The sequence below is a fragment of the Monodelphis domestica genome, chromosome 5 (assembly GCF_027887165.1).
Source record: "Monodelphis domestica isolate mMonDom1 chromosome 5, mMonDom1.pri, whole genome shotgun sequence".
NCBI lineage: Eukaryota > Metazoa > Chordata > Mammalia > Didelphimorphia > Didelphidae > Monodelphis > Monodelphis domestica.
The window spans coordinates 113,644,516-113,669,230 of record NC_077231.1 but is presented as its reverse complement, the minus strand read 5'-3'; the positions used below and the strand labels follow the sequence as shown (position 1 = coordinate 113,669,230).

The 24,715-nt window shown below is 40.4% G+C and overlaps 1 protein-coding gene across 3 annotated transcripts in view; it reads right to left on the bottom strand.

Annotated features, from left to right (window-relative positions):
- TSPAN9 (tetraspanin 9) overlaps window positions 1–24,715 on the bottom strand; it is a 236,630-nt gene that overhangs the window by 93,309 nt on the left and 118,606 nt on the right. For 2 of the 3 annotated variants that reach the window (XM_007503764.3, XM_016425952.2), the window contains one exon: window positions 20,976–21,055. In XM_007503764.3, the coding sequence (XP_007503826.1) occupies window positions 20,976–21,038 (63 nt within the window). In that variant the 5' untranslated portion in view covers window positions 21,039–21,055. Of the gene's footprint in view, window positions 1–20,975; window positions 22,114–24,715 lie in introns of those variants that run through there. The other variant, XM_001366132.5, reaches the window with a different exon arrangement.

Genomic DNA, 24,715 nt, shown 5'->3' with positions numbered 1-24,715 from the left:
TTCCTCATCTTTAATATGGGGCTACTGATAGCATTTGTCACAAAATTGCTGTGAGCCTCAAATGAGATCATGTATGAAAAACCTTCTGTAAACTGTAAGGTGTTACACAAATATCAGTTGTTACTATTATTACCCAAATCAATTAAATAAGTGGCAACAGTTGTATATAGACTCGGGTTCTTTGACTTAAAAAACCAACCCTTTTCCAAATTACACCAGGATTCAACGTGGGCTGAAAAAAAAATATTCATCCACCATCCACATCCTCCCATAGGTCAAATCCTGAAAAAAGCCTTTAGGAGTGGAGATAAACTGTCCTCACCCGGACTCCAGTCACTGACACTGCAGAGTTTACCAATGTTGTAATAGAGTAAATTTGGCTTCCTTAAGGAGGTGATACTCAAAAGAAGTTGCAGTGCTTTTGATCCTGAGTCCTCTCAACCAGGAGAACAAAACCACCCATAAAATATATGTTTCTTTCAACATTGTTGTTGAAACAGTTTCCACTTAAGTCTTTCCCTCCACAATATCTAAGAGACAATGAAACAAGCAATTAGGGCTGCTATCTATTTACTTCAGCATGCCCTAGCTAAGTGGCTCTGACAGCCAAGTCCTCTGGATCTTCCCCATTCCCCCTCCTTCTTGCTGGGTACTCCTACTGCAATCCAGAAGAATGAGTTGCCTTGGGGGTCAGAGAAAGGAAGAGAGAAAATGGTTAAAAAATTGACCTAGATTCCAGCAACATGTGCTTGTTATTGGCAGTTAGAGCCAACAAAGCTAGGAGTGGTGGCAGCTGGTGAGGGCTTAATAACTGCACAGAGAAAGGTGCATTGAGTAGAAAGGAATTAAATCCCTAGACTAGGGATACAAAAACTAGAGTGGCACCCAAGGCCATCCCTGAAGACATTTACTAAATCCCTACCATATGCACCTCTTGGTACTCTCTTTCTTCTTTTTTATTTGTAGGCTACCATGAGATGAGCTTCAGTCTTAAGGTCAGAATAATTATAACACACATTTATATAATGCTTTAAAATATACAAAACATTTTCAACAGTTCTGTCAGAAGGCCTCGTTTCAAGTTCTGACTCCAACATTTACTAATTGTGTGACCTTGGGAAACTTTCTAGACTTTGATTTCCTAGTATATAAATATAATATAAATTTATTCTAATTCATTCATTTATTAAGTATGTGCTATGTATAGACATGGCACCATATGCTGTGGATTCATACAAGGTTTAGATAAGACAATCCTTACCCTCATGGATTTTGCAGTCTAACAGGCAAATAAGGCATAAAGAAAAGTGATTATAAGAAATAAAACATAATTAGTACATTAGAGTGATACAGAACAGTACCAAATAAATATGCAACCTGAGGTCTGAAGGAAAGCTCATTAGTAGTCAGGGAAACTTCATAGAAGAAGTTTGAGCTGAGCTTTAAAGGCAAGGTAAAAAGTTAACAGTCATAGAAAGGAAGCAATGTTATTCCAGGCATAAGGAATAACACAAATAAATAGAAGAGGACATAAGGCAAAGAACATAGTATGTATTCATATCATGTCAAGCAGTCCAGTTTGGCTTGGTCCTTAAGTACATGGAAGGAAGATAAGGCCAGATGGATAGGATGATACAGATGGAGAACCCTGAATAACAAACAAGCAAAGGAATATGAACAACAGGAAGCCATAGAACACTTTTTTGAATACAGTGATCACACAACAGTTTCTATGCAAAAGGCTGATTATTCTGGAAGCAATATGAAGGAAGAACTGGGTAGGGATGGAGATAGGAACCTGTTGAAAAACTCTTCCAGTAATCCAAGCAGGTGGTAATTTTAAAAATGCTGCAGAGGTCAAATACAAAAGACTTTGATAACTGATTGGATCTAAGAGTTGAGAGAGAGGAAGGAGTGAAGGTAAATCCCAAGGTTGCAAAAACATTGGAGAATAGATGAATGTTAGTACCAAAAACACAGTGAATTTAGAAAAAGGAAAAGGTTTAGAGTTGTATACAAACTATGACTCATTATCATTCTCTCTTCTCATTCTTTTTCCTTTCCTTTCTCTCTGTCTCTAAGGACAGGTCAAAGCACACAATGACCCCCATAGTCAAACAGAGGCTATACTGGTATCATTTGGCATGGCTAAAGATACCAAAGACACAAATGTAGATCATGATAGTCTCTATGGGTCTCTTACTGGCCTAACTTTAAAAATGACATCTTGGTAAGCCCCATCTCAAAGCTATAAAATACTATGTTTAAGACCATATTTGTCCCTGGTTAAAAGACGATGTCCCCCAAGCAAATAAAACTTGTGCTTCAGTTTTCTTCCTCCCTTTTCTGAGGATCTGTAAGTGATCTATAATCACATAGCAAATCAGCTTTTATCTATCCTAAACCATAATCCTGGGGTGGAGGAAAGAGGAGGGTAAAAAGGTGGATTGGAAATCATTTGACTTCTGGGAAAATGAAGGTAAAGGAAATGAAATCAGACAAGAAATTAAGAATAAGAGTAAGACATCCTGATTATTTGTTCAGATGATTTCCCTGGCTCTTTGACTCAGGATAAGATTTAACTAGAAGGGACCAATTAAATGTCACAACCAAGGTTTTAATCCAGAACTCCTGACTCCAATTTAAATGTTCTTTTTTACTATACCATACTACCTCTCAGAAAGAAATAGTAACTGAAAGAATCTTGTGGCATCTATTTCTGCCTATCCTTCTGATCCCCTTCACCTCTCCTTCCTGGCATTTCCCTGAACTGTAGATCAACTGTTTAGAGGTCTATTCTCAGAATCCAGAGTCAGCAGGGGGTAACAGCCTTCCAGGGTCAATGACACAGTAGTTAACCAGTCCTGAAGGACTGAACCTCAAACCTACCATGTTCCTCAGTCCAGTTTAGAAATTCTCCAAGAACAATTCAAGGGAAACTACATTCAACAAAGCAGACACAGACTCAGACTCAGAATCTAATAGAGGCAGTCAATTCAGTAAGAGTCACTAGCAATAGCCCTATATTAAGGAATTAAAAAACCTGAGTTCTAGTCCTGGTCCTATTATTAGCCATGTGACTCTTGGAGAATCGCTTAAACTTAATTCATCTCCATGTCCAATTGTAATTGAAGTACATATTTCACAAGACTATTGTGAGAATCAAATGAGATGATGAACTCAAATGCTCATCTAAAATTAGTTCTCTTTGACATGAAAAGGGATTCCATCCTCTCTCCTCCATCACCTTCACACATTCCTCCATAAATTCCAAAGAGTTAGTAAGTGCCAAAGTGTTTTCATATGGGTGACATAAGTCAGAGTCACCCCAGGCCCTTCACAAGTCTTACTGGCTCATGGGGAAAATCAGATTATTTTCTCAGCCAGATCAATTTGAGCACTTCCACAAAGTCCAAGCTATGCTGTGTCACTCAAACCCATTCCAATCCCACTGGCTTGGAGGCAGGAACCACAAAAGTAAGTTAGAGGCAGAACTATATTCAACAATTAACATGTATTAAGTATTTACCATACGCAAAGTAGTATCCCAGATGCTAAGAATTTATCACTACTTCAAAGATCTGTGATGCGACAGTACAGAAATTCTCTTCAGCAGCATACATGAAAACCACCTATAACTTAGAAAATTAATCTAAGGAGTTGCCTGAGGCTCTGAGAGAAGCTCATGATCGTCCAGCTAGTAGGTTATCAAAGATGAAAGATCATAGATTTAGAGTCAGAAGACCCTACAAAGGCCATGTAGTTCAACCCCCTCATTTTACAAATGGGAAAATTGAGGCTTAAGAGGTTAGGCAACTTGCCTTTGGTCATATAGGTTCTGAAACCGTGTCTTTTCAACCAGCCCTCCATGCACTACACCAAGTCAGAGAGAAAGAGAATAAAAAAATACCATTTAATCAGAGCAAAGAAGTGAAGGAGAATGAAAGATGAGAAGAAACCAAAAAGGGGGAGGAAAGATGGGACAGTTAGGTGGCTCAGTGCATTGAAAGCCAGGCCTAGAGATGGGAGGTCCTAGGTTCAAATCCAACCTCAAGACACTTCCCAGTTGTGTGAACCCTGGACAAGTCATCCATTACAGAACCCTTACTGCTCTTCTGCTTTGGAACCAATACCTTTTATTGATTCTAAGACAGAAGGTAAGAGTTTTAAAAAGGGGTGGCAGGATGCAAAAAGAGGCAGAGATCTAGAGGCAAGTAATGTAGGAGCAGGGAAGAGAAGAAGGCATTGGGAGAAATGGTTCCAGTGACTGTAATTAGAATGCAAATTGAGATTAGAATCTGTTTCAGTTTGGTCTTTATACTCCTAGTGCCTTGCCCATAGTAAACTCATTTTTTTTAACCATTACATAACAATACTATTTATTGATTCTAAGACAGAAGAGCAGTGAGGACTGGGCAAAGGGAGTTAAGTGACTTGTCCAGGGTCACACAGCTAGGTAGTATCCACCTAGCTGCCCCTATAGTAAGCTCTTAATAAAAGGTTTGTTGAATTGGATTAAGGGTCTAGCTAAGAGGAATCCTGAAAAAATGGATCAGGACTATGGTCAAGGAAAGGAGCAAACAGCCATTTCTCCAGGTCAAGAGAGCTGCACCATGCTCAGGGGAGAAGGAGAGATGAGTGGGGAGAAATGTGTGGAAAGGAACCAGCCTTGGAAGCAGTGAAGGTCATTCCTACACTGATACATTAAATTAATAATATACAAATGGCATACAAACTAACATCTAATTTATATCTACTGCTTTTAAGTAGCAAGTTTATCGACTACTAATAATATAGTGACAGCTGGGAATGGAAACTAGAGTGACCAGGGAATGAGGCTGGAAGTGGAAGGACTAAGAAGTGGGGCCACTCATGGGGGAAGGAAGCTTGACCTGAATAGATGGAACAGAAATTGAGAGGGGGAGATGGTGGGTGGTGTGGGGGGAGGGGGGAGGGGAATAACGAATTCAGGAGAGACCAATGGTGCAAGGGAACTGAGAAGAAATTGTTCTGGGAGCTAGGAGGAAGGAAGAAGGAAAAAATATCTATCTATTTCTAATGATTAACGCCAGAGGGAGGAATCAGAACAATTGTCATTAAGGCTTCTAACAATAACCCAGTCTCAGAGCAGAGCCACCACAGTGCAGAGAGGCAGCCAGCATGTCAAACACGGTGCTGATCTTTTCGGTTTTAGTGAGGGTGCCTAATAAAGCAGCCCGCCCCCTCATTACCTGCTGATCAGGTTTGATGGCCCTCTGAGAGGCATTAAGGTGGGAAGACAATGCTGAACCCAACGCTGTCATCACCATCAATGAATATCTTCACTCTTCACTACCCCATCCCCCAGGAAGCTTTAAAAGCACACAAAGATCTGGCATTTCTGCCACTGGCAGCACTGAGAAATACAACTAGGAGAATGATTTTCCTTGTGCCACTGAATGGGAAAAATGAGGCACATTGATCAGGGAAGGGCAACATGTCAAACTTGAGCCCAAACTAGTCTAGAACCCAGAATCAAACTGTTTTCCTACCTCCTGCCTTCTTGCTGGGTGTTGTTTCATTTACAGTCTAGGAAGATGTTGATGCTTGCACAATTATATATTGTATAGCCATATCATTTTGTTCTATGTAGATGAAGTACCTGGGATTTTTATTGGTTAATTAATGAGATTTGTTGTATTTTTGTGCTAAATTTGTTCTTATTCACTAAAAACAATAATTTGGTTTTCAAATAGAAAAAAAAGAAGCCAAAGTCAAAATGTCTCACACTTAGTAGTTTCTCAAGGGAGCAGTATTTCACAAGATACATAATTTTCAGAGCTGGGGGAATCCCCATAGATTATTTAGATTTATTTTACATAGGAGGAAACTGAGGCCTGAAAAAGTAAACCAACTTGCTCAAGATCCCTGAAGTGGATGAACTGAAACTAAAACCTGGATGTAAAGGCTCATAGAAGCTTTTTTCACTTCAATACATTGCTTCCTATAAAAAAAATTATTAGATACATTTTTTCACATACTATATATTGGTTATCTAACAGACTTAAACATCTTTAGAAGTGTGAATATGTGCATACAATATAAAAACACAATGCTACTGAATTATAAATCTGATCTTCCCATTCAAATTTCATTAAATGAATATATAAATGAAATACAAATTTAAATTCAATATATATTTCTTAAACACCTATTACCTGCAATATATTGAAGAGACAAAGATTTTAAAATTACATAGCTGGCACAGCTAGGTATCTCAGCAGATAAAGAGCCAGACCTAAAGATGGGAAATGCTAAGTTCAAATCTGACCTCAGATCTCCTAGATGTCTGATCTTGGGCAAATCACTTAACTCCGATTGCCTACCCCATATCGCTCTTCTGCCTTAGAACTGATACTTAGTATTGACTCTAAGACAGAAGGCAGGGTTTGGAATTTTTTAAAATTATTTAGCCCCTACCTTCATGAAGTTTGTAATATAATAGGAAAGGAGTGCCAAAGAGAAGCTAAATTGAAGAACTTAAAATGCACTTATCTGTATACAAGTTAGAAAATGATAAATTGCATAATTCAAATGAGATGACTTGAGAGATTCAAGAAAGGAATCACTTTCTAGTTGGAAAATCAAGGAAGGCATCAACTGAGCTGAGTCTTGAAGGATGAAAGATGCCAATAGAGAGATAGAAAGAGAGATGTTGGGGGGAGGGGAGAGAGTGGGGAGTAGTTGGGGGGAAAGTGTTTTAGACAGGGAAAGTTATTTGCATATGATATGAAGATTAGGTGGCTTGAGTATGACAAGTCAAATTTACTCTATACTCTACATGAAGTATTTCCTCCTATCTAGGCCTTAGTTTTCCCATCTTCAAAACAGAAAGACATTCTGGGCTTTGGTTTCATCATCTATAAAATGAGAAGGTTGGACTAGATGACATTTTCCCTATAATTCATGATTCCTTAACTCTCTCAGGATTGCTGGAAAAGGAGTATGAAGATCAAGCCTCGCTAATCCTTTCAGTTATTCAGAAAGAAAGAGGGCAGAAATAGATGGCATCCTAGAATTTTAAAACTGGCAGGAGCCTTTGAGATGATTTGGATTAATTTCTTCATTATATAAATGTGGTACACTGTATAAGTCTGGAATTAGGAAGATGACTTCAAATCTGGCTTCAAACACTTACTTTGACTCTGAGAAAGTCACTTAAACCTGTTTGTCTCAGTTTCCTCATCGGTAAAATGAGCTCAAGAAGGGAATGGTAAATAACTCCAATACCTCTGCCAAGAAATCCTCGAATGGGATCACAAAAAGTCTTCCACACCTGAAACAACTGAACAACAAATATATAGATGAGGAGCCAGAGGCATGGAAGAGTTAAGAGACTTGATCAAAGTCATGTAACTCAGACTTCATCTATCTCTGTGACCTCAGAGCAAGTCACTGCCTCTCTCTGAGTCTTAGTTTTTTATCTATAAAATGAGAGGGTTTTCCTTCACAAAGGAGAGAGACCATGGACAAGGAGTAACTCATATACCCCTCAGACACAGTGGATGGGTTTGACTGACTGCTTCTGTTTCCCTCTTTTTTATTCTTTGTAATAAATGGTGGCTCTTTGGGGAGCCTAGGAAGGAAATATATTCAAAATGAAGATGATAGAAAAACAAAAGATAAAATAAGATGATAGGGTTGGACTAGATGACCTTAAAGGTCCTTTCCAATTGCAGAACCTATAAACTTCTTGGGTCCCTCTCACCTCTAAACACTAAAATCCTATGCACCCACAGCTCTCACCTTCTCATTCAATGGCCCTTTATCACTGTGGTATGCTACTGCAGGTGCAGCTTTGAGCAAGCTGGGAATGTGCTGTGGTAGGTAATCTGAAATTTTTCACTCTGGGGAATACCAGAACGATATTGTAGAGAAATAAACTGTAACAATTGGCCTTTGGCCCCTGGAAACTCTGCCTAATGTTCTGGCATTAAGAAGATTAACATGAACTGCTACGTGGAGTTGGTCTGATTGTTTCTAGATGTTTCTACCATTATATTAGGGGAAGAGATGGGGAAAGAAAAAACCTAATTGGCTTTCTTGAGAATATTGTGAACATTCTTCCCACAGTTTTCAAAAAGCAGAGCATTCTTTATATTCCTCCCCCAATTGGGTTCAGAAATTCAAAAAACAAAAAAAAGGGGGGGGACAGAAGAAGAATTAAATAAAAAGGTTGGACAGGGATCAGAGGCAGCCTTCCTCTATAGAACTATTGTGGCAGAGTGGAAAATGCATTGAATTGAGATCAAGAAATATAGTGGGCACAGCTAGTGGCTCAGTGGATTGAGAGCCAGACCCAGAGACAGGAGGTCCTGGGTTTAAATATGACTTCAGACACTTCCTAGCTTTGTGACCCTGAGCAAGTCACTTAACCCCTATTGCCTATCCCCTTACCACTCTTCTGCCTTAGAACCAATACATAGAATTGATTCGAAGACGGAAGGTAAAGGTTTAAAAAAAAAAAAAGAAACATAGATTCTCATTTCAGATCTACATTAACTAGCTGCATGACCTTAAACAAACTAAAACCTCTCTCAGCCTCAGTTTATTTCTTTAGCTATAAAATAAGGAGGCTTAGCTAGATCAAACAAAGACCCCTGTCAGGGGATCTGCAAGGACAAAATTATTTTCATCATCATCATAAGTTGTTTTAATTTCTAATATAATAAATATCATTAGGAATAACTTACATAAGCAAAAGGTCTTGTGGGTGGAAGGGCTTTCTCAATAATGTTTAACTGTGGTAAGGAAAGGGCAGCTAGGTGGCTTGGTGGATAAAGAGCCAAGACTGGAGATGGGAGGTACTAGATTCAAATCTGGCTTCAGACATTTCCTAGCTATGTGACCCTGTGCAAAATGCTTAACCCCAGTTCCCTAGCCCTTACCACAATTCCGCCTTGAAACTTAATATCAATTCTAAAAAAATGAGTTTTAAAAGGTTCTGAGACAAAAATGTTTAAGAACCACTGAATTATATTATCTCTAAGGTTCCTTCTAGTCCTTTACATTATGTCTACGTGTTAAATATTAAAAGAAACAAAACACTTTTCCTCTTAGTCCTTCCTCACCAACTATATAGATATTACTTCTCTCGAATCTAGAAAGGAGACTTGTTCGGGTAAAAGGTCTCAATGGTAATCCTAAACCTAACAGGCATCACGAAGTCTTTCTCACATAGATAGACTTCATCAGACTGACATGCTGTCACTCTGATTTGGAACCAACATATCATTCCCAACAGGCAAGGGGAAACTTCCCTTAAGAATATCTCCATAAAAGGGAATCACTCATTACTTGGCAATCCATCCTCAAGCCTAGAACTCACTGTCTGGGGTACAAAGTGACTTCAGACAGATAACACTACTGATTCCATTTTCTTCAAAGTATTTTTGCAAATAGATTCACTGAATCCTTGCCAATCTCCTGACTGTCAGATATTAGCAAACCTGACCATTCATGATTCCTCTGAATCTGATTCTCACCATTGCTATTTAAGCTTTCTCAGATTGATCAACCAAGAGATGCTTGATTTACCTAGCCAACCTGGGACAGGTACCCCCACATACATACAAAAAAATGCACTTAATATATCTATTTCCATGGCATTTCTATTTACCTAGTCAACATTTCAACTCTGCTATCAATAGATCCCTTAGGAAGCAAGCTTAAATTTTTATTCAATTGCCACAAATTCTTAAATGCCTTGCTTGCTTCAATAACTATTTGTTCTTTTTCCCTTGCTTCAGCAACCACAAGATGCCCCAATTTGGGTACTCAAGAAAGTCTGGATTCCTTCACTTACTGTCCTTGAATAAAGGGCACCACCACATTGCCTATTGTTAGAAAAAAAAATTAAATTCTCTACCTTCCTCAACCCAAAGAAGCTCTTGCAAAGACTCTTTCCTGTCTGGTGAATGGCCCAGTGAAAACTTTAAATAATTTAACTTACCAACTGGAGAATGATCTTTATTCAAGAACTGTCAGCAAAATATGTTAATTGATGCCTGAAATTGTTGCTATCATGTTAAAATTAATATTTTAAAAGTTTTTATATAATAGAAACTCAGTCTACATAACTTCCTTTTCATGTTCTTTATTACATTAAAATGTTTACATTTATTAATAGTTGCCAAATTCATAATAAATAGAAACATATTTAAAGAAGCTTTGAGATCTTGCTAAAATATGCATTCTGGATATTTCATGGAATTATATTTCAGACATCATGGCAAGTATTCCCCACTGGAAACAAAGGCAGCAGGTCCAGATGTGAGCTATCCCTCAAGGGAGATGAAAAGAAATCATTCCAGCAACTTATTAAAACCTCAAGAAACTTAATTTCCTTCTATCCTCAATACCTGGCTCATGTTCTCTCATTAGGTTTCTTGCTGTTATCCAGAAAAATGGTAGTGTTCATCTCACAATCCAGCTTTCCCTCTATCCCACCTCTCAGCAGTTCCTTTAATACCTCCATCCATGACCTGGTGGAAAAAGCATTCCCTGGTCACTAGGAGAAGTGTGAGTTGGTAGGTACTCCAGGTAAGGAACAGATATCCTAGGATTTGGAAGGTCAAGAAGTCATGGGGCCCATGCTACTGAGGTTTCATGAGTCCCAAGACTAAATTTTGCTTATTTAGTGTTTTATGCTGTTCAAGCTCCACAACTTTCTATTCATGTTGCCCTTGTATCCAACATAAAAAGAAAGCTAAACTATCAACTCCCTCTCTTCAACAAAAAGTCTAATAGTACTTTTTTCCCTTTCCAATTCCTCTTTCTTTTGTCTCCATCCCTTTTTTCTCTTCTTTCTCCATAATTAGATACTTTCTTTTCCATCCCATTTTCCCCCATTTCCTAGTTTTTTAATAGGAAAAGAACATAATTTTGAAGGAGTCATCATTGGATCAGAGAAGTAACCTCTCAAACCAATGAAAGGCTCATTCCTAAGTTTCTGATCAGGACTCATTTGCCAATCAATCAACCTACTAACTCTAATACTCTTCTAGGCACTGTGGATTTTTAAAAAACTATTATATATTTCAAAATCTCAAAATTTTGTTATTTTATCTGTATTGATACTACTTCATCAATAAATATTACTTCCCCTCCACACCTTTTTTTCCATAAATTTAATGACTTGCTATGGTTAAAAAAGTGTATTATAAAGTGGTCAAATCTCTGATTATATCACTGACCAATAAATACTATTAGCCTTCTAGAAATTATCATTAGTGATCAGAAAAGACAGCATTAGAATGAGGAACAATAAAGTGGAGGTACCTACCAAAGGTGATTTTTTTTCAAGGAGTTTAGCCAAGGAGTGGGAGAAGAGATATGGGGCAAGAGTAAGTAAGGATGGGAGGAGGGTCAAGTGAGGGTTTTTTAAAGAATGAGAAAGAAGAAGGGTTTTGGTTTTTAAAAGATTACAAAAATAATTAATATGGAAATTGATATTGAGTGATTACACATGTGGAATTGCTTGTTGGCTCTGGAAGAGGGGAGGGGAAAAGGGAGGGAAAGTATACAAATCATGTAACCATGGAAAAATACTTGAATAAAAATTAAAAATAAAATAAGGAATGAAAAAGACCTAGACATAGTTATAGGAAGCAAGAAAGCAGTTAATAAGTAGAAACTAAAGATTAGAGAGTAGAAATAGAAGTTGGGATCAGAGTTGGTCTTGGGATTGGGGTGCAAGGGTGGGGTGACATCAGATGATGTAAGATGAGAAAACAGAGTGAAGAAACTTCCTCAAAAGACCTTGATTTTTCCAGAGTGGAAGTTCCTTAGATGAAAAGGTGAATAGAAGGGGTGCTATGGGAAATAGGATGAGATAGAGAATTGATTAGGAAGGAGTAGGATTACTTTGCTTCTTGGAGAACCCAGACAAAATGAGGTAACAAAGTTGTAGCTTAATTTGCAGAGGAAATATCCAAATGGAGGGAGTGAACTAGGGAAGCTGAACAGAATTCCCCCAATCAACTAAAAGAAATCAAAGGGTATAGATAGGTATTTATTTGGAGGCATCTGAAGGGGACATCCCCATGAAGCATGTGGCAATACCCAAAAGTCCCTTGCTAAGAAAACACAAAGATCTCTTGACTAAAGAGGACAAACTCGACAGAGGAGCCTACTCTTCTATTGTCTATAAAAGGGAGCAAACAGATTAACTTGCTCTTGCTTTTGAGGCCTCACCTTTTCCCTAGCTCCTTCTTCTACAATAAAGCAACAAGGAAAAGAAGTTAGTTTTCCCCTCCCCCAAAAGCAGTCAATGACTTTGGGAGCAGGTCACTTAATTTGGTTTCATTTTTCTCATCTACATGTTAGGCAATGTCCCTTTAAGGTACTGCCCTTTCATATAGAACATTTTGGTTGTTCCTGAAAGGGAAGTTAGGGAGGGAGTATTTTTCCCTGTAGAAAGTCTATAAAAAATTGTTAAATTAACTAATAATGAATACAAAGTTCACCTATCCCATCAGTGAACAAACAATTTGGAGACGGAAAGATTTAGAAAAAGGACTTCAGCTTATTTTTTTAACTGCCAAAGTAAATAACAGATTTACTTTGTGTAAAAACAAACAAACAAACAAAAATCCCTCAGTTTTCAGAAAGCTATGAACAGTTTGGTTGCAAAAGGGTCAGAAAATAAACTGTGGCATAAACATAAAGGCTCAACTCATGTTTTAATGGATATAGAGTAATGCCTCATTTGTCTGTGAACAGTTTAATAGTCTAAAGGGACAGAAAAAAACTTTTCTTTATTAAAAACTAATTAAGATGCAAGTATGAAGAATTATTAAAAACTCAGACTTTTAAGGTGAACCTTTTTGAAGACTAGAAAATGGCTGGAGCACTGGGGCACTGTGGTCCCTCAGCACACTGTATGTAAATTTTAGGGCTTAACTAGGCAAAATTCACAAAAATAAAAAATCACAAGCATTTTGGTTTTCTTCATTTTTATGTTTCCCTACAAGATTTCTCTAAGCTTGTGTTCACTGTCCCCCAGTACTTCTGATAGTGAATATATTGCAGAGATAGGATGAACAGATTTAAAGCTTAATTGTGATTAATTTATTAATCCTCAATTTGCTTTAATATATGCATGCATATTGTATTATTGGTTGTTTTTACTTTTGCCTTACTGTGAAATAAATGGCTATGCATAAGACCTTAAAATGTCATTATTATGAGTGACTGATTTGTGTAAATGAAAGCAAAGGGGGGGAGGGGGTAAGGACTCTAGAACTAAAGTATTAACTACACAAAAGCATATTCCCCCAAATAGGATTATTCCTCAGATCCTGAGAGAAAATGGAAACAGAGTGTTTGTACAGATAAGATGACAAGTAAGCTCAAAAAGTGAAAAAATACACGTATACCCAGTGTTTGAAGGATGAGAAGCTATAGCTAGAGTGGTCAGTCCATAGTCTTGTGCCATTTAAAAATTCTTACTGAGATAACCCAAGAGAGTGGTGTAGTAGAATATAGACCTCCACTAGACCTCCAGTGCCAGAGTTTGTTTGTTGTCTCAAATGCTTATTATGATCCTAAGCAAATCACTTAGCTTCTCTAAGACTCAGTTTCCTTGTTTCTAAAATCAAGATATTAACAGAACTCACTTCTCTGGGTTATTGTGAAGATCAAATGAGAAAATGTACATAAAGTTAAGTGCTATGTAAATGCTAGCTATTGTTGTTAATGTTATTCCCTTCCAGATCTCTAACTACGCTTCTAAATATCTTTTAACTAAAATAACATATCCAATTTAGGCTCCAATATCCAATAAGCTACAGAAGGCCTTGAGGCATAAAATACTGTTTACCAGTCCCACTTATCTCCAGAGCAAGGAGAAATTTGTGAGATGGGTTTGCTCTGTTGGGAGCAGAGAAGCGTCCTACAGCCTAGATAGAATCTTACCTTGAAACCCAAGGACTCTTTTAAAGTACAGAGATACCCACTTCCCATATTTCAGCTACAGCTTGCAGTACTTTACTTTTCCCCTTCCCCCATCCCTTCTTGACTGACATCAATGCTATCTCTAACATGATTTAAAAATAGATATTAAGACAAGGAAGTTTAATTTTTCATGCTTTGGAGGGGAAGCTAACATAGTGCTATCATTCCCCCACTTAGTTTATCCTGGGGATCTCAAAAAATTTGTAGCATTCCTCATCCCATCTAAATTGGGCCATGGATAATCCATTCCAGATAAGACCCTGCCTGCAAAAGCTTCCAGGGAAGAAGAATCCACAGTCATTGGTTAACCATTCCAGAGCTTCAAAATATGGATAATCGGCATGTACAACCTCTCATCTAAATCTGTCTTACTGCTAGTGTTAGCCCGGATTCTTTTGTGCTATCCTTGTATACATAAAAGGAAAGAGGGAATATGTGCAGGAAAGAGAGCAGGAGCTGCCTTCTCCTCATGACCCCTTTTGGGGGGTTGAGAACAGTTACAAAGGGTTGTATTTTGTCTCCCTACTTCTCAGTTCTTGGAGAAGAGATATCTTTTAAGTCACACAGCAAGACACTCAATAGCACTAAAGATACATTCCCAGCACATGTAGAAGCCAATACTATGCCCTGAAGAGTGGTGGGCAAAGAGACAAAAGGAACAACAGCCATAATGCCAGTCCCTGATGTGTTTGTAGCCCATTTGGGGAGACAATGAATATGTATCTGCAACTGGGCAGAGAGCATTTACTAAATCAGTCCATAATCAAGTACAATAAACAGGGGGCAGCTAGGTGGCTCAGTGGATAGAGCCAAGCCCAGAGCTGGGAGGTCCTGGGTTCAAATCTGACCTCAGACACTTCCTAGTTGTATGACCCTGGACAAGTCACTTAACCCCCATTGCCTAGTCCCCTTACTAATCCTTTAATTTGGAAGGGTCTTCTAACTTGGAACCAAGACTCAGTATTAATTCTAAGACAGAAAGTAAGGGCTTTCATTTTTTTAAAAGAACAAATAAGCAACAGAGGAAAGTGAAGGAAGAGCAGTCCAAAGAGTGAAAAGAGGAGTGATCCTAGTTAGGTGAGGTTAATAAGATGCAAGAGTAGCTAGATGGCTCAGTGGATAGAGCCTTAAATAGATCTGGAGTCAGGGAGACCTAAGTTCATATCTGGCCTCAGACACTAAATGTTTGACCCTGGATGAGTCACTTAACCCTTTTCGCCTCAGTGTCCTCATCTATAAATGAGCTGGGGAAGGAAATGGCAAACCAATCCAGTATCTTTGCCAAGAAAACCCCAAATGGATACAACTGAAAGGACTCAACAACATGCAGCTACAAATGCCGCCAGCATCTCCATTCATCAAACCCACATCAGGGTTTATCCTGCTGGACAGGCACCCTGGAGTGTGCTTCCTTGGCTAATTAGCCTTTATTAAGGAAAAGACCCACGAGAAATAGACTTTCCAATAAGGCCACAATGTCAGTGTGCTGCCAGCCATAATTTAAAATGATGGAATAGCTCCATTGTTTAGAATATGTAGTCAATATTGTTCCAAGTGGCAATTATGCTATCCATACATTGCCCTCCACCTCTCTGCACTCACTAATAGATCTGCAATGCATTTGGAGGTAGAACAGTTGGGCTCAGATCTCAATTTGCCACTCCCAAAACCATGACAATAAGTCCCAGGTGTTCAAAGAAGGGCCCCTCTAGCATCAATTCCACACACATACACACACCCAACAGGCACAAAATTAAATACCTAAAGCCTTTTCTTAAAGCTCCAGACTAGGACTCATTTACTTTCTCCACCCAGGGAAGCTGAGCCAGATGGCCCTCAGGGAAGAATCAGAGACCTGTGGGACCCTAAGGAAATAGCTAGTAGAGTAGTTCCCATTGCTGGGAGAAATCTTTTGGATGGGTCAGATAACCACAAGGCTCCAGGAGCCAGGACTGTTTTCCAACTACACTATAAGTTTGACACCTGGCAACCTAGAGAGGCAGAATGTATGTGAAGCTGGGGTGGAAATAAAGAGCAGCACTTAGAGTAACTATTGGCTGAACTTCAAATACTCTGCTTACCTCCATCTACATTGGGCACAATGGCTGTGGTCTTAAACTTGGGAAATGAAACCGTATGTGGAAATGGCTATTGGCAAATTTTCCCATTTGGGCAAGGAATTGGTCCTAGAGGGCAGGGCACTAAGATAGTGGAGTGAACTTTCCTGAAGAAGAGAAGGAGAAAGAAGAGAAGCAGAGATAGTTAATCATCTGAATCCACCCCAAATTCTGCCCTACCCTCCTACAAATCCAGCTCCATAGCCTTATCAATGGAAGGTCCCACTGAAGCACACATTGTTCTCTTTAAGAATCAGCAATCCAGATAAAGAGAAAGAGAACTTGGAAAACATTTGGACCAAACCCCATCATTGTATAGATAAAAAAAGAGACTTAGAGAAAGGAAAAAAAAACTGTTCAATGCCACACAGTTAGAAAGCACTTACTCTACCATGTTTCTCCATCCTCCTTATTTTTACCCTCCTGACTTTTATCTTTTCCTTTCTTACTCCACATCCTTGAATGCACTCCCTGCTCAGATTCACAAGGACAGTGAACTCAAACATCCCAGGCCTTTGCACTGGATGCTTTTGTCCCTCCTCCCTCTTACTCAGCTTTTTTCTTTTCCCAAACCATCAGTCCTTTCTGCCCACAGGACCCTCCCTTTTCCTTGACCTCTGCCTGCCAATGCAGTCTGTGCCCATTATTGCTAACACCCCACCCTCCAGGAAGTTATTCTTAATCTCATCAGGAGAAGTTATCCACCTTCTGGAGCATAATGTCCAATATCTTTCCTCCCAAACTTGTATCTCCCTATGGCACTTGAGGCAAAGAACATATGCAAAATCAAGGTTTACCTCTAACACTTTGTGTTTTAGGGCTCCAAGGTGCTATGTATGCTTTCAAGGAATGAAGATCTGGTCTCAAAAGTAGTGTTCTGCACAGAACCTATACCACTCAGGAAAATAAATACCAAGTAACCATTCAAGTCAGAGAATTAGAGATACCTGAAATCTGGCTTGGAAAGGACCTGTGGTGGTTATTTTATCCATTCTCTTCTCTTTAGGTGAGATGGAACAGTTCCTAAACTAAAGAAAAGTAAGGGAAGGTGGGATGGAGAAAGAATCTCTAAATACTGGGAAAGAAGGAATTCTGCCCGACTTCACTTTCTTGAACAAAAAATGCTAGGTGAAATGGTAGCCCTGTGATTTTAGCAGTGGGTTCTGACCTCCTGGAATAAATAGCAAACTCAACAACTCCTTATCTTGTCTAACCCTTGACTCCATCTTTCCATAATACACCATAGAGGATCCACTCAACATACAGATGGTCTTCCTCTCACTCTTAATCCTCTTATCCTGAGGATATCAATGTGCCATTCAGTTTATCTGTTCAGCCACTTTCACACAAGTAGTTCATAGAGTAATAGCTGCCTTCTGATAAAATGAATTTGGGAATACAGGTGATAAACATGATGAAGATCCCTACATCTGGTCTGCCCATTAAGAGACTTAATATTCTAAATGAAGTTATACACTCAAATCAATTCCAGAGAAGCATCTGGTGAGGTGGAAAGAGCAATGAATTTGGAATCAGAAGAGTTGTTAATTTAAGGATTCCAATTCTGCTCTGAATCTCTTTTGATTTTTCCCTAGCTGCCAGTGCCACCCCTCCAAAAAAACCAAACCTGCCTTATATTTATTTTTATATACTTTTATATGTATATGTTACCTCCCTTAATAATAAGGAAGCTCCTTGAGGGTAGGGACTTTCATCTTTGTCTCTCCCAGGGCACAGCAAAAAAGACTCATACATAGTTGCTATTTAATAAATACTTGATCATTAATTGCTTGATTGCTAGCTTGGTTAACCTAGGCAGATCATTTCAATCCCTCTGAGCAGCCATTTTTAAATGAGGCCAATAATTTCTTAACTACCAACTTCATGAGATCCTTATAAGGAAACCAAGGAAAGCATTTTGTAAACTGAAAAGCACTATATAAATATCCAGTTATGATCATGATTATCCTGGGGAAATAGAAAACCATAAAAGATTAAATCAAATATAGCCAGCAGGTGTGGGGAGGAGTTACCCAGTGAACAAGACAAGCTTGATATAGTGAAATCAGCAGAGAATCCACAAGAGAGGTTTCACAAAGTGATGGCTAGGAGTAATGCCTGCTCTTTTTGCCCAGGTGCACAAAGTGCTTTAAACCAAAACAGAAGGGTAGAAAGATTTGGTACACTGGCAAAATAAAAATAGTTGGCCGATGTTCTTTTAAACACGAGAGAAGTATCAGCCAATGTGTGACTTATGCAGATCCTGGTGAAAAAAGTCAAAAGAAAATGGAGGAACTGGCCCAGAGGAGGGCTGCAAAACTACCAGAAGGATATTCTCATCTTATTCTAGTTGACTCTTGACAAAATGCTAGTAAGGCCCAAATGATCTCTAAGGTCCTTTCCAGTTTTTATGTTCAATGAATTCTACAGATTTATGATGTTCCAAAATAAAGTCTGTCAACCAAGGGGGGGAAGGGGAGGAAGAAAAATCTCTGTCCCAGTTCCCATGAAATCTGAACCTTCAGGCTGTATTAAGAAACAGTGTTCAGAACAAGGGGCACTCTACCACAGTTAAACCAAATCTGGAGTACTGTGGTCAGCTCTTGGTGCCATATTTCACAAAAAAACATTGATGAACTGGAAGGCATTTAGAGGAAGGTGGTTATGATAGTGGAGGGCTCGAAACCAAGCCATAAGAAAATTCACTGAAAGAAACAAAGTTATTTAGCCTAGAGAATAAAAGACTGAGAGGGTTGATAAGGTAACTATTTTCAAGTATTTGAAGAGCTGGTTGCATAGAAAGGTTTTAACTTGTTCTATTAATTTGTTCCCCAAGGAAGAGAACTGGAAGTGATTGGTAGAAATCATGGAGAGGGAGATTTTGTCTCTAAATAAGGGAAAAGTAGAATGGGTTGTGGCAAGACATAGAGAGTTCTCCTTACTGAAAGGTCTTCAAATAGTCTAAGTGACCAATTAATGGGGATCTCACAGAGGGAATTCTTGCTCAGGTAACAATTGAACTTCCAGTGTTGAAATTCTATGATTCAGTGTTCCAGGACCAGGAACAGCCTAAGTAATCAGAAACATTCTGGGGAAGATCCACATGAATGACACTGGACAAAGTTCTTTGCACAAGATGGAAAGCACACCAGTGTTCTTTGCAAGAAAGGTGTCCTTACAGGAAACAACTCAGGGATTCCCACTGGCTCTAATCATAGGCTCTCACAGATTCTCTTTTGTTACATGAAACCTATTGTTAATCTTAAACCAGCAACATAAAATGTCAAGGGCCAGAAGGGACTTTAGAGATTATTTAATCAAAGTCCTTCATTTTACATATGATGAAATTTAAGGCCCAGAAAGGTTGGGCAAATGATTTGCCCAACTTCAAACAGCTTGCTTCATGGTAGAACTGGGATGAGAACCCAGGTCTCTTGACTCCCAGTTCACTGCTCTTCTCCCCATAGGGCATGGGTATAAGCTTCCCCCCAACCCTCACACTGCCTCTTAATCCTCCATCCTCCTCATCCCTCTCACATAAGTTATTTCAGTGAAAGTGGGTCAGTTCAACACAGATACTGGCTGCCAAAGCACAGCCACCCCCTTCTAACTTAGCTCTACCCCGTGACCATGAACTCAGCAGTAACTTTCTCATGTCCCCAGTGATCATCCTGGATCCTAGGCAGCTGATATCCTCTAGCAGACAGGAGGAGACACACCCACCTTGGAGAGATAGCACACATTTGCATGACCTCCAGTGGGTTAGGGGGGAAGGGGGAAGGACTTTGTAGAAAGGACATAGAAGAAATCAAGGCGAGAGATGAGTAAGAATGAATTTGGCAAAGTTTTCAAATTTGCCTCTCTGAGATTTTTCCCCCTTTAAATACATCTCCATTCAGAACTACATGGGCTCTAGAGAGTGACTAGATCTCCCCATCTCACTCTGACCCCCTTGGTTGAAAATTACTTCTTCCCATGGACACTCTCAGGCTGCCCATACACCACTGCAGTCCCTGGGATTCTTTCTCTCAGTCTGCCAGGTCCTGAGACTCAATGAGAGGAGCTTCCCGCCAGCTGGCTCCACCACCCGAATCCATTCCAAACCCTCAAAAGCAGAACCACACAATCGCAGTACCCCCTCCCTCCCACACTCATACACCTTCCACTATTTTCCCTCCTCTGCAATACAAACTCAATACTGGGGCATCCATCAGGACCAGAACCACACACTGCCCCAACAATATAGTGGCACCATTTCAATTCAATTCCACCCATATTTCATTAGATTTGTATGCAATTTGCAGCGCTAGCTCCCTCCTCCCTTAGCCCCCCAAATGCTATCAAAAATGAGCTTGGAGAGTATGACCCTCCCCTCACACCCTCAGGAAGAACCCATTTGCTCATCTTTTCAGGCACCAATGTTCAATTATTTTACTAGTCATAAAAAATAACCCAGAAATGGGGGCAAATGATAACCTCTCCCTTTCACTTTCTATGCTTCAGAGGCCCTATTCAAGTCCTAGGAACTATCTATCCCGGCCACCCACCAGGCGACAAGCCTAAGTATGTCTTTTTCCTCCTTTTTAAAAAAAGAGGCCAGAAAACTTCAAGAGCCAATAAAAAAAAGATCCCATCTCTCTAGAAGCCAAGTAGAGCTAGACCCGAGTAAATTAAGTCTCCATTCAAGCACCCACTAGGAGGAAGGAGGGAAGAAAGGGGAGGGCAGTAGCAAGGATTTAAAAAAAAAAAACTTACCATCATTGTTCCGAGCAATGCAGCAGAGAAGGGGAGAGGGGAGGGCAGGAGCCCCAGGACTGAGGCAGGAAGGAAAGGCAGAGGAGAGAAGTAGGGGCAGGTACTCACCCAAAATACCAAATTGAACAGGAACATCATGTATTTCAAACAGCAGAGGCAACCTCTGGCCATGTTGCACTTCTTAAATTCTAGAAGGAAGACAAAGGAGAGGTCCAGGTAAAATACCACGTACTTGCTGCCCTTCGGGGCATTGTACTTGTCCGTTTTCACTCCGGCCTCAGCGTGGCTCTGGCCCCTGGTTCGGGAGCCCGTGGTACCATAGAAGGCGCCTGCGGTAAAGCCGCGGCCCAAGGGGCGGCCCGAGGAAGAGGGCTTGGCAAAGTCCGAGTCCTTGCTGTCCAAAGATGGACTCCGGTGGATCGAAGAATCCTCGCTACTCGACTTCTCCATGCTCGTGTTGTCCCCGGGGGGCCGCAGGGGCTGAGGGCATCTCTCCCAGAGTGGAACGCAGTAGGGGTGCACAACTCTGCTTGGCAGGGGGGCTGCGGGAGGGCAGAAAGGGAGGCAGCCTCCGGGCGGGGGGCTCCCCCTCTTTTCTCGAGGCTGCACCCTCCCTCTCCAGGAGGCTTCTCTAGAGCAGGCGTCCCTGCATTGCTGCTGGTTTACTGCTGCTCTCTCTACCTTCCCACCAGGACGCCCAATTCACCACGGGCCGGCCCGCTCCCGTAGGGGCTGCGGCTCCTGCCTACACACGTCCCGAAGCCCCAACAGACACATGCCTTCCTTCCCTTGGTCTCAGGGAATCAATCAGTTCTGCATAACTTAGCTTCTCTTTCTTTTCTTTCTTTCAATTTTATTTTGTCTTCCAAAGCAGTCAGTTTTGCTCTGTCTCTTCCAGCCAGGGGGTCCACGCGTGCCAGAGGGGCACAGCTTCTCGGAGCACCCCGCCCCACCACAGAACGCTACCACTTTTTTTCTGGCTTTCTCGCCTCCCCCCTCTCCCGTTACTTTGCAGTAACAGCTCTTCAGCCTGTGGCCTGACTCTAGCTTGCTGTTCGCTCTCTCGCCGGCGGCTGTGAGCTCAGCAGCAGCAGCTGCAACCTCTGGGTATTCCCTTAGAAATCCCTGACCTAACTATCAAGTCATAAATCGACCACCACCCCCCTCCCCGCCCCCACCCCTCATCACCACCATCACCACCACCATCCCGGGTCCTTGTGGTCCCACCCCCAGCTCTGCATCTAGCCAATCAGCACGGGCCTGTCCCGTGGTGGGGGATGCCTCTCCCCCAAATGACACAATACCTTTAATAGGATTAGCTTCTGCTCTTTGCCTATACAAGTGCACAGCCGAAAAATCTCTCTTAAATGTCAAGGGCTCTTTAGCTGTTGATGAGCTGGAACTGTATGTAGGATCCCTGTCTCTTTAAACGTCAGAAAAGCCTGAAGGACTTGAAGATGAGCTCCAAAGGGCTCGGGGAAAGTAGGGAGCAGAAAGAGTAAGCAGGAGGTAACCCTACGGCTCTGTCCTACTCTGCCATTGCTTTGCACTTCGCTGCCCCTCTGAAGCTTAGAAAAGGTCTGAGTTATATACACCTCTCCGGTGTATGCCTGTACACCACCAGGCTCAGGGTCTGAGAGATGTCCCTGCTGAAGAAGCAGGAGGTTTCGGTACCCTGCCTGAGGAACCCAGTCTTGAGACCCTAGCTGCACACATTCACACTCACACACAAGCCAACCCACTCCAAGCTCCTGGTCACTCTCCGTGGGTAGGAAAGAGCAGGTTTCTATGCTAGGTGGTTATCTGCAGTCTCACAAACCTCATTGATAGCCAAGGATCCACTTCCACCTCCAGATAAGAAAACAAACTCACTCTCTCATAACCAGAATCCCCTAGACCCTTCAAGGAAGATCAAGAGCTGGGGGGGCGGGGGCGGGGGGAGAAAGAATGAGGAACACACAAAATGGTTAAGAAATGGACAGATATCTTAGAAATTTGGATTTGAGTTTTGGTTCTGATACTTCTAACTGAGTGACTGTGGGAAAGTCATTTAATTTTGCCAAGTCTCAATTTAGTCATTTGCTTCTTTAAAAAATGGAACGAAACTTCTGATTTCATCTTTGTAGGAAATTCCTAGTGTTAAAATGCTCTAATCTATATAGTTTAGCATCTGCTCTACAACTTAAAGGATCACAAAATTAAGTCAATATTTATTCATGCCTTCTATAAGACAGGCACTGTGGTGCTAAAGTATTAGTTCTTAGCTAACAGGGACCTAGGAGGTCATCTAGTTCAACCAACTAGATGAGGAAACTGAGGTCCAGCATGATAAAATGAATTGTTTGACATTATATAGGCAATAAAGGCTAAGACTCAAATCTAGATCTTTTGACTCCAAATATTCTTCCTTATTCCTAATACATAAAGTAGAGTAATCTTAGAAAATTGCCTGAGGGGACAAAAAGTGCAATGACTTGGTCAGGGACCCTCAGCCAGTATATATATGTTTTTGAGTAGGCAGGAACCCAGGTCTTCCTATTTCAGCCAGCTCATTCTACTCCAAATTGACATATACTTGCACTAACTTATCTCCATAGGACTGTTATAAGGAGGATGCTTTCTCTGTAAATCTGAAGACATTACAGAAATGTTAAGGATCCTAAAACTATTAAGTATTAGTGTTATTTAGCTCTGTAACTGTGGTCACATGAAAGGAAGTTTGCAGTTCCCTGTGGGCTTTGCAATATGCATGCCACTACATTTCCAATGAAGCCTCAGGCTCCACGAATATGTCCTCATAGAAGAAGGCAGAGAATTTGAATTCCTAAGGAATACTGTAAAGAGATGTCACCAAGGCAAAAAAATAGCTAAAAGGAATATCTCCTGGGAATTTGACATGCTGGCTCCCTCCCATTCTTAGAATCTTAGAAGCAGGGAAAACAGTTTGGAAGCTATCACAATAATCCAGGTAAGAAGCTTGAATGAGGTAGGTAGCTATGTGAGTGGAGAAAAGGTGACAAAAATATTCTATGGAGATAAAATCAACAAAGCTTGGCAACTAATCAGATATAGAATGTCACGGAGAGGGAAAAACCAAGGCACAAGATTGAGAGATAGAATGTTTGAGGAACAGGAAATAGGACATTGCAGTTGAATCATAGTATATGCATAGAGGAAAGAGTAAGGTTTGATTAACAAGGCTAGAAAGGTAGGAAGAAGCCAGTTTATAAAGAGCTTTAAATGCCACACAGGGGGACTTTATATCTGATCCTAAAGGTAATAGGGAGCCACTGGAGCTCAGTGAACAGAAGGAGGAACATAGTCAGAACTGTGCTTTAGAAAAATCTCTTTGGCACCCTGGGCAAGTGAAGAATGGAATGAAGCAGGAAGTAGAAAAAACCTTGAATCAGGACGCCTGATTAGAAGGCTATTACAGTAGCCTAAGCAAAGTGCTGAGAGCATGAACTAGGATTATGGCTATAGGAAGGTAGGTACATGCCATAGATGTTGAAATAATAGAAATTACAAGATTTAACAATGAATTAGATGTCAGATGAGTAACAATAAGGCATCAAGGATGATACCAAAGTTGTGGCCTTGAGTGACTAAGAGGATGGGGGTACCCCTTATTAGTTACAGAATCAATATGGTCCAAGCAAGGACATTTTAGTCTTTTTCCCATCATAATTTAAGATTGCTTTTCAGAATCGTTGGATTAATTCAGTTTCTCCAAAGGCACATTAGTGTATAAAGGGAGAATTCTTAACCAAACAAAAGCTAGAGAAAATCATCAAAGGAGCACAATTAACTGGTAGGGGGAATCTTTGCATCAAATATCTGGTAAAAAT